Below are 9,948 nucleotides of genomic sequence, written 5' to 3' on the forward strand. Positions count from 1 at the left end.
TGAATAAAAGGAAGGAAAAAAAAAAAGGTAAAGCAACAAAGAAAGAAAAGAAGAAAAAGAAGGTGAAGACAGAGGGGTGAGGTGTTGAGCATTGAGGTGCACAAGGAGTATGTGTAGGCCAAAGATAAGCCTTCACCTTGGCACACATCACAGTCTTTCATCACCTTCTCCTGCCACCCTCCCTCTCTATTTCAACTCTGGAATATTAGTAGCGGGGGAGGTTCAAAGCATCATCACAAAGAGGGGTAAAAAGAAACAGGAAGAGGGAGAAAGCCATCTCATTTCCCTTGGTTTCTCTTGCTCTCTTTCCTTCTCCCTCATTTCCTTTACAATCCCCACCTCCTTCAGCCGATTCCTCCTCTTCTCACCTCTCTTGAACCATCGGAGGCATCCCTTTGCCTCGATGACCGTGGGGCTGTTTATATGTTGTTATTGACGGCAGAGCGGTGGAGATTGTAGGGAAGGCGCGAAGGAGGCTTCTTGCTGGCCGATCTTTGAGATTTCTGGATCGTTTTTTGCTTCAAAGGTGAGACCTTTTGGACCCGATCCTCCGGAATCCTATGTAAAAGTAGGATTTTTATTGAGATTTTAGTATCGATCTTGTGGCTTCTTTATGGGAAAAGGAACGGTTTTTGTGCTGGGTTTTGGGGTTCCATGGCGTGGTAATTGGTCTCGGATTCGTTCTGGTTTCCTCCTTTTTGGAGGTCTACCGATCTGCGTCTTAGCTGCTGTTGTTTGTTTGATGTTTGTGTTATTTCCCTTTTGTAGGGTGATTAGATCCTGTCTCTTCTTATGGAACCTTGAATTGTCCCAGACTAATTACGGAAATTAAAACCGTGACCATTTTGATTGCATGTTTGATAAACTGTTGCTTCAACAAGTTTCCATCTATGCTAGGATTAAAACTAAGATCTTTCATCTACTATCTCTTTCTTGTAACTGGTTTTCATCTGCTTTCATTTAGTAAATGATTTCAGGGATAAAATTTTGCTGGTTGAATTGGTCATGTGACATTGGTCCATGGATTTCTAATCATTGCTTATCAGAAGAATGAAGTTAAATGGTTCCGCTTTTTCATGCTTTTGAATAATGATGAAGCGTGAAATCAATTGATATCTGGCATGAGTATGGTCTTTGAATTCATTATCAACGGGAGCCAAGAACAATGAAACTTCCATAGAACGTATAGAAGCTTGGTTTCAATTTATGAATTGAGATTGTACCTAGATAAAGTACATTAGATAATAGCTCATGCAAGTTTTATTGGTTGTTGACGGGCCAAAACCTGAGCAGAAGTTTCAGTCTTCAAGTATTTTTACTCTTAGGAACTTGTGATTTCAATATCTATTGACCTGTTTTATAAATTCTTTGGTGAAATTCAGATTCCTCTCAGATATGCAGCACATGTAACCAAGGTGTATGGTTTACATGAATCAAATAAATGCTTATTTGCATACATATGTTGTGGTTTTGATCCATTCTGGTTCAATCGAGTCCTGTTTCCAACTCCAGTATGTCGAATTTGGAAAGCCCAAATGCTGACTCTTGAAGTATGTCTCGACAATTGCAAATTCTTGGTAGTACAAGTTACGTCAATTATATTGCTGTTGATTTATTGATTGATTATGCTAGTTATGTTCATCGAATGAAGAATTAGGAAAGGAATATGTACACATGATTACTAATAGGATAAGAACAAAGCCTTTCGTTTTACTTTTCAGTTCATTTGTAAATAACCTTGAATCTGTGCCTATTGCAAAGTAGTCATCAACAGAGACCCATTATAAGGAGAGAGTAAGCCTTTTTATTAAAGGCCTATGAAGCTGTGAATCAATTCAGTCTCTTGGCTGATTTCAACATTGCTGTGAAATCCCTAGGAAAATATTTTATTGAATGATCATGTTCCACTATGAGAAATCACAAGTTTTTTGCTTTATTCGTGCTTTTCCTCATGTAGCCTATAAATTATACATGTTATGATTATAAAATTTGTTGCATTTATTGCATATAATTTTTTATTATCTGATTATTAACTATGCAGTATTCAAACAGTAGCTGAGTTGCTGATAATGATTCTGTAGTGACTGGTGAGCTACACTTGAATACATCTTGCAAGGGTTGCAAGCAGAGGACATACAATCCCTGATGCAGGGGCAAAGGAGTAGTTTTCAGCCCTTTTGTGAGGCTTTTGAATATGATCGAGCATCTGGTTCAAGTAGCTCAGTCATGGATCAGCAAATGTTTTGGAACAACCTTCTTTTTAATTCAGTAGAGAACCATGATTTACCCAGCAATCCACTATCACCTAGTGGTACTAACATATCCCGTGGAAATGTAGTTTGTCAAGGGAGTGCCAGCCTGAATATCTGGGATCCAGTTGGGACAAGCTCTAGCATGCCCTCATTAGACCAAGGCAGTAATGATGAAATAAAACAGGAATGTGGTTGGACCTTTTCTCTAAGTAATCGAGACAGTGGGCCAAGGATATCAGACGATAGATCTGAAGGTAGCCATACTCTTTCTTTTCAGAACACGGATGCTGAACTTAACGGTAATCATGCCAACAATGGAGAACCATTTTCACAATTTCTCAACTTTCGTGAGCTCCCTCATAACTTGGACTACGGTTCAGCTCATGTTGGAATGAGTAGCCAGGTTCTTGAATCAGGGCAACATCAAGAACCGTATAATCCAGGTTTAATGCAATATCAACCTGTTTCCTTCTCTGGAAGCTCTTCAGGTACATTTGAGAGTTCTTCCAGAGCTATTGATTTCTTATCCAACAATGATAGAAACAGACAACGAGTTGCACTGGATGATCAAAGCTTTTCACACAAGAGAAAGAACATTGAACGATTTCATGGGGAGTCTTCAGCTAGCGGAAGCTCTAGTAACTTTAATGAAGGTGAGACTAATTTGTTGCCCATTGTTCCTCTTCATTTTCCTATATCTACTTCAAAAAGCATCTGTCCTATCTATGTACTTATCAGGTGTGAAACATGCGGAAGAAGAAATAAATGCTGGAATTGGCACAAGCACTAGGGTTGCAGCTTCTGAACACCAGTACTTTGGTAGTGCAGCAGTAAATGATGAAAGCTTCCAAAGGAATATTCGCACTAGAGTCAACCATGCAGATCTAACTAATGCTACCATACCTAACCTATTGCACCAAGAGAATTACATTACTCAGTATAATCTTTGGCCTGCTCAACAGCCATCTCTGACAATCCCATCAAATCAGCCATCAAATTCTAGGTTAGTCGGTAGCCATATGGGGCCACGTAGGCAGCCTCTTGTACAAACAATTCCTGGATTGTCTCCAGATCTGTACCCTTTCCCACAGAGTGGAACTTCCACTAGAGAAGCAAACAGTTCTTCAAGTTCTCCAGCAATTTCAGTTGATGGAGCATCTAGGGAGCTAAACTCAATGAGTGTTTCAAGTAATCTAGTAGAACAATTGTTTATTCCCCCACCTAACACCAGGCAATTGGTGCAAAACCAGACAAACCGGGGCTTGACCATTGGCAACACAACGTTATCAGGAAATGGAGTGCCTACATCACAAGTTGGCACCAACTCAGGTGTTTATCAATCACCAGGTGCAAACTGGGTTCCTCACCACCAACATCGGCGCTTATCAGAAACTATACTTGGGTCTTTTTTATCATCAGTTTCTGAATCTAGAGGTTGGAACATGAGCCTTCCTCCACATAATGGCCATTCTTCCACATCACAGGAGGTTGGACGTCATCAACCTGGAGCTGGTCCACGTAATCATCAGCAACTATACATGAGATTCCCAAATATGTTGCACAGGCAAAATGATGGTGCTTTGAGCAATCCCTTGTCCATGCGGACTCTAGCAGCTGCAAGAGAACGCAGAAGCAGGACGTCAGAGGTATGCAATGAAGGCTCCATCTATAAAGAAAGTGATTTGAGGATTTTGTTCAATATCTTTTTGCCTTTTCAGGAATTACTTCTTTTGGTAGCAAAACATGTGCTGTCCGGCATTTGACATTTGATAATCAAACTTTTTTAAGGTTTAGCTTGAACTTGGTACCTTCATGAGACTATTGCATGACCTAAGAACATATTATAAGAACCTTCATGGTCGATCTCTTAAAGCTTTCCAATTTGTATTTTTGTGCATTTGATGAACATTTTGACCAGTATGGACTGCATTTCATGGATATAAGGAAACAAGGACTAACTGGAAATTGTATGCCTGCAGCACTAAATGGTATGCTGGCGCTAGGGAAGGAAAGAAAACATCAAACCAATTTTTTATACCGAGGAGACAAACAGATACCTTGAGAATCCCACTTTCTTGTCTCCAGGCTCATCAGATGATGGGTGTTGTGATCTGGTTGCCATGTGGTGCTTTGAGCATCGAAGAGTTAGGACAAAAGCTTAGGACTGACTAGTTCACAAAGATATTTAAAAAATGGGATAGGCTTGTATGGGATCATGATCTAATGATATCATGCTCGGGGCTGTGTGCAGGTAACAACCAAATTGAAGTTTAGAAATGAAGCCATATCAAGCTAAAAGAACTTCCTGACATGATATTAGGAACAAGATAAGGCATATCTGGTAGGTGCTGACCATGCTGGAATGATCTGAATCAGCTGACAGGGCTGGCACTACCTAACAGCACATAAATATATTGTTTCTGACTGGAATAAGTGGGTGGAGCCTGGTAGCATCAGAGCAAATTGAGACCTGGATATGCATGGTGATTTTCTGAAATTTTGGATGAACAGACAAGACTCAGTAGTATTTCAATCATCGCTTTGAACTCTGATGAAGATTTTCATGGAGACTTGGATGAATACAGGTTCCCTCTTGGGAATAGTGGATTAGTGGTGAAGAAAATTTTGTTCCTAAAAGGGCAAGCTCAGTGTACGAAGTTCTTACCAATGCAAGGTCTTGGAATAATTATTTGACACTGTTGTTCAAATATCATGCCCCCTCTCTATGGCTATCATGAAGGTTTTATGAGTTATGCAAGTTGGAAATTCATTGTTTGTGTAAGTAGAATAATTCCTTAGTAACATACTATTTGAGTGGCTTCTTTGCGGTCTAGGCGTCTAGGTTTGAAGTCATAGAAACAACCTAAATTATTCTTTAGTAACATACCATTTGAATGCCTTCTTTGTGACCTAGGTGTCAAAGTTTCAAACGATCAAAACAACCTCTCTGCTTGTAGGGGTAAGGTTTCTTATATTGAACCTTTTTAAAACCTATATTAGCAGAAACCTCATGAACTGGGATGCCCTTTTACACATGGTATGAGCTCTTCACTATCTTAATAACGTCTTTGAAATTCTCCAGTCAAGCAGCATTCTGAAAACTTTTTCCTTCATATGTGGTTTCCAACAGTCAACACTATCTGCCAACTGTTTAAGTTTGTATTTTATGATGAGAAATCTTGAGGTTTTGGTAGCCAATTAGCTCGAGTGTTTCTTTGAACTTCCTGTTGGCAATCAAATTTCTAGTCTTTTTGTGAATGGATCTGATATTTGACATATTCTCAATCCCATATACAATCATCAGATATCTAAATTTTACAAGAAGGAAAGCATAGATAGCTAAATTTTACAAGGAAAACATAATTTTTAGTAAAGTAAAGTATCAGACAATGACATCTTTTTTTCTCTGCTTTCTCATGGCCATACTTTCGAGTGTGGGTTAGCTAATCTTTGTTGACATTTAAGTAAATGAATCTTGTCACAGTGAGTCCACAATTTTTGATATCATAATTTTATTTCCTTTTGTAGCAGCGGAAACATACATGTGCACTTGTGAATGAAGCTATGGTTCTGGAAAGCATATTTTTCTTTTAGCTATTCCTGCTATTCTAGACATTTTCTTTCCAAGAATTGACAAAATTCTCACATTTTACACAAAAATGCAAATATGTTTCCCTTGAGACCAGAAATTTCATGAAATATGTTCAGATGTCCGGTTGTCATTTGCAAAACTGGCAATTGCAGCAGGACTGAAGATTTAAGTTACCTGCTTACCTTTTCTGGAAGATTGCAGCAGGACGAGGTGTTTTGTAGGAAGTTTATTTGGTTTTCTTAATTCTACATGAGATTAGTAGCTTTAGAGTGAAATTTTTATTTCATATGAAATTGTCTATTGCTACTGACTAGTTATTGTCTAGCATATTTTTTTAGTGAGAAAATGTTTGATAGAATATTATTTTAGTTTCCATATTATTGACCGAGATGATTTTCTCCTTAACAGATTCGTAATGTTTTTGATCTCATCCGTCGGGGGGATACCTTGCTGCTTGAGGTTAGCTTTCATTACTTAGCATCGAGCTTATGTTTCTACCCCTTTTTCTCTTTCCCTTTTTAGTCGTATGGTGATAAATTCTTTCATGCATGATTGAGTTATCTTACATGGGTATCGTTAATTAGTGAGCATGACTTTATGGTCCTTATAGCTTGGCTTTTGTCTGATTGAGTGGCATGTGTCTAGGCTGTTTAAAGTCATATTGAAGCCTAAAGAATTTATTTTGATCTCCCAGGATTACCATTCAGTTATTTTCCTATCGCCATAACATGTAATGTAGTTGTATTGTACCAAAACCTCCATGTCTGGCCTTTTATTTTAAATTCTAGAAGAAAAGACATGTTCATGTTGTAACTTCATTTAATTGCATGTGTTTTCCTTTCTCATTTAATTGCATGGTTGCTATTTATCAAACAGCTAGCCCATGTCTATCATAGCTACATATCTTTTTTAGTATTTGGTAAGGTTCACTTGTTGACATGGGAAAAATATCTAAATTGCAAGTGATCTTAGGCGCGTAAAATTTGCTCATTTACTACAAATGTGCACATCAAAACTAGGCTAAACAGATATTTTCCAACCATTATCTTTCAGTTTAGGAGGGATGGGGGGATGGAGTGAGGGCTTCTCAATGTCTGATTTATTTTTCGTTTGTAGAAGTTAGTTTCTTTTTTTTACTTCTCGCAAAGTAATAATATTGCTAATGTAAGTCACTTCTCATTCTGGTTGATCTGAAGGTTCAATTTTAGCAATGCCCTTTTGAAGTGTAGTTGCCTCTTTCTATCATGTTCTGGAAGTCTCTCTGATCTCAAATTTTTGTTGTACCTGACCAAGGGATTTCTGTTTCATTTGGGTCATGATTAAAATTTAATGTGGAGATTTTGTTATTGACCTTTATCTTTGTAAAACCCTTTGTACGTGAGTACCGAAGTAAAGCATCCTTTAATAGAAAACTAGTTACTGGCGGACTTTAAAAGTGAAACTGGTTGTAGGGTGTCCTACATTCTTATACACGCAATCCAAAACACTATACTTTGCTGTAATCCTGTAAATTCCTATAGAGATGTAAAGAGTCTATGATATTGAGATTGTAAGTACCCTTGCCTGGCTGGTTCAATAAACTTGAGTCCAAGTGTCAGAATGATAGGACTGGACTTATTCTGATGATTCTTGGCCAGGATTTCTTATCATTTGAGCAGTCAGGATATGTTGGGGGCACCAATTTTCATGACAGGTATAGAGATATGCGGCTGGATGTGGATAATATGTCTTATGAGGTAATAATCTTTTGTTTGATGAAGAAACTTTGAACTATAAATAAAACAATTTTGTTCTTGCAGGAACTGTTGGTGTTGGGAGAGCGTATAGGAAATGTCAACACTGGGCTCAGCGAGGAAAAAATCCTGAACTGCCTACGACAACGGAAGTATGTATCTATTGCATCAGAACCATCGGGGGAAGTTGAACCATGCTGCATCTGTCGGGTGAGTCCACTTCAGGCCCTTAGGCTTTTCCTTAACAGTTGAACTCAGAAACAGTTTGTGTCCTGTGGCAGGAAGAATACATGGAAGGGGCAGAGTTGGGCCGACTCGATTGTGGCCATGACTTCCACACTGCTTGCATCAAGCAATGGTTGATGATAAAGAATTTATGTCCCGTCTGTAAAACAACTGCCCTGAGTACCTGAAAAGAAAGGATAGACTCTGCCGTTCCATCTCGAATTAAGAGGCAGCGACTTTATACCACAACAAAAGATAGCATTTTCCTGATTTTTTTCTTCCTCTAAAATTTTCGAGTCACATTATAGATTTTAATGCTTGAGTCTTATATTGCATGGTATATGACTCCTGCCACCTACATAGGAGGAGGTCAGGATTGTTGGAAGTTTGTGCTTTACTACTATGGTTTGCACTATTTTACCCTTCATTTATGTTTGTTTCTTCTCCTATATTTACAAATTGCTTCCAAAAAATTGACCTCAGGGCTCCAAATGGTTTAGATAGCATAAGATCTGAAATAACCTAATCCAATAACCAAGTCCATTAACTTTTGGATTATTTGTTGATCTATTGTTTTGGCACAAGATTGTTCTCTCTCTGTTTTATCATTTCATTGGGTGGATGATGTTGCCATGACCATGAATGGCACAGCTTTGTCTTACAGGTTGAACTATGCACTGTGACCCTTCAAAAACAGTTGCATTATTATTGTGGTCAACCTGGATTGCCGCTATGCTCTGCAGTTCATTTTTCTGGCATTTTCTTATGATCCATCTCTCTACCTTTTCAGTTTGCATAGGATGCTGATCTAAAATGTGCCTGAGGGAATCAATGAGCACATGAGAAGTTTCTTCCATCTCTAACCTTGTTATGCCTCAACAACTAAACACAATTCTTCCCTGGTAACTCTTTTACCTTTCACTTTGGTATATTTTATCGCGGTTCGATTTGAATCAAAATCGAATTCGTCGGTTTTAAATTGAATCGAAAGAAGCCATCAATCTTGGGTGGTTCAATTATGGTTTTGAAGTCTTTGGATCGATTATTCCTATCGAAATATATTTATTTTTCAAAGCTTGAAATTAAAATTATGAATTTTATTTTATTTTTAATTAAAAATAAAACAAATCGATGATTGGAATTGAAACTGAAATCGAAATCTTTCCAAACAGACGACGTGTGTTATTGATTGAAACTGTCTTTATATCAGATTAAAATGAATAATCATATACTTGAAAGGAAATATTGATATAAATTTTCGGGTAAAACGTGATTTCAATTATTGTGTGTATCATTTTAGGAGTCAGTGATGACCAAAAGTGCTCTTTGGAACATTTTGTCCTCTACCTAAGCTTTCACTGTGGTTGATGTGATCATGCACTCGTCCTTGTTGACTACTTTGGTCCTCCAATCCAGCTTTGAGTGTGATTGATGTGCTCGTTGGCAGTGACAGTATGTGAAGGAGGAATTGCATTTACTCTTTTTTATATTCTTTTGAATTATTCTCTATTTCTCATAATCTTGAGATAACTGAGCAATTTCGCCACAATTCATGGCTGTATCAATTCAATTCTTTAGTTATAATATTTTGAAATATATTTATAGTATTCTTTCAAATATATTTATAATAATTTTAAATATATTTATACCATGAAACAAATGAAAGAAGGAATTATCATGTGTCAATTTTAAGCCATCTGAGGCCCATAGTTTATGTTTGTTTCCAATATCAGAGAATGTACTGAAAGATTTCTCATATCCTGAAGAAATCATCTGCATGCATACAAGTTCTTCTGCAAGCCAGCAGCAGTAAAGCAGGATGTGTCTCCTCCTCCACGTACTATTTCTGGTTGCTTGTGGTTGGAGTTCATTGCATGACCAATGGTTGGGTCAAATCATCTCCTCGAGAGGGAAAAGCTGAAGAAATGCTGCTCCCATATGAACAGTGAAGATTGATTGAAGTGACATAACTCATGCCGATGACTATTTATGGAGGATAGACTTCAGTACATTTAGGCTTTTGACTGTATTCAAGTGTGACTTCAGACTCAGAGATGAGAGCGGATAAGTTTCTTGAACTCAACTATAGTAAGTTTAGGTTGTCTAGTGGTTTACAGGGGTGATTACAGCCTAAGTATATGAAGCG

General features: G+C 37.8%; 1 protein-coding gene across 7 annotated transcripts; it reads left to right on the forward strand.

Annotated features, from left to right (window-relative positions):
- The first annotated feature begins 100 nt into the window (after window positions 1–100).
- Window positions 101–8,229, forward strand: LOC135586924 (probable E3 ubiquitin-protein ligase HIP1). Of its 7 annotated transcripts, none has more exons than XM_065083811.1 (8): window positions 103–526; window positions 1,383–1,586; window positions 2,082–2,905; window positions 2,991–3,898; window positions 6,253–6,303; window positions 7,482–7,580; window positions 7,644–7,787; window positions 7,859–8,229. In XM_065083811.1, the coding sequence occupies exons 3-8, from the start codon at window positions 2,146–2,148 to the stop codon at window positions 7,988–7,990; spliced, it is 2,094 nt and encodes a 697-aa protein (XP_064939883.1). In that variant the 5' UTR covers window positions 103–526; window positions 1,383–1,586; window positions 2,082–2,145; the 3' UTR covers window positions 7,991–8,229. The 7 variants fall into 7 exon arrangements, with proteins under 7 accessions (XP_064939884.1, XP_064939883.1, XP_064939881.1 ...); XM_065083809.1 differs by having other exon boundaries at window positions 1,383–1,550; window positions 2,042–2,905; XM_065083808.1 differs by having other exon boundaries at window positions 1,383–1,550.
- Window positions 8,230–9,948: the final 1,719 nt, after the last annotated feature.

The sequence above is a fragment of the Musa acuminata genome, chromosome BXJ1-9 (genome assembly GCF_036884655.1).
Source record: "Musa acuminata AAA Group cultivar baxijiao chromosome BXJ1-9, Cavendish_Baxijiao_AAA, whole genome shotgun sequence".
Lineage (NCBI taxonomy): Eukaryota > Viridiplantae > Streptophyta > Magnoliopsida > Zingiberales > Musaceae > Musa > Musa acuminata.

Coding starts and splice junctions, on each gene's coding strand:
- LOC135586924 (XM_065083811.1), top strand. CDS start 2,146: ATGCAGGGGCAAAGGAGTAGTTTTCAGCCCTTTTGTGAGGCTTTTGAA. Junction 7,581..7,643: donor TGGATAATATGTCTTATGAG/GTAATAATCTTT, acceptor TTGTTCTTGCAG/GAACTGTTGGTGTTGGGAGA. Junction 7,788..7,858: donor AACCATGCTGCATCTGTCGG/GTGAGTCCACTT, acceptor GTCCTGTGGCAG/GAAGAATACATGGAAGGGGC.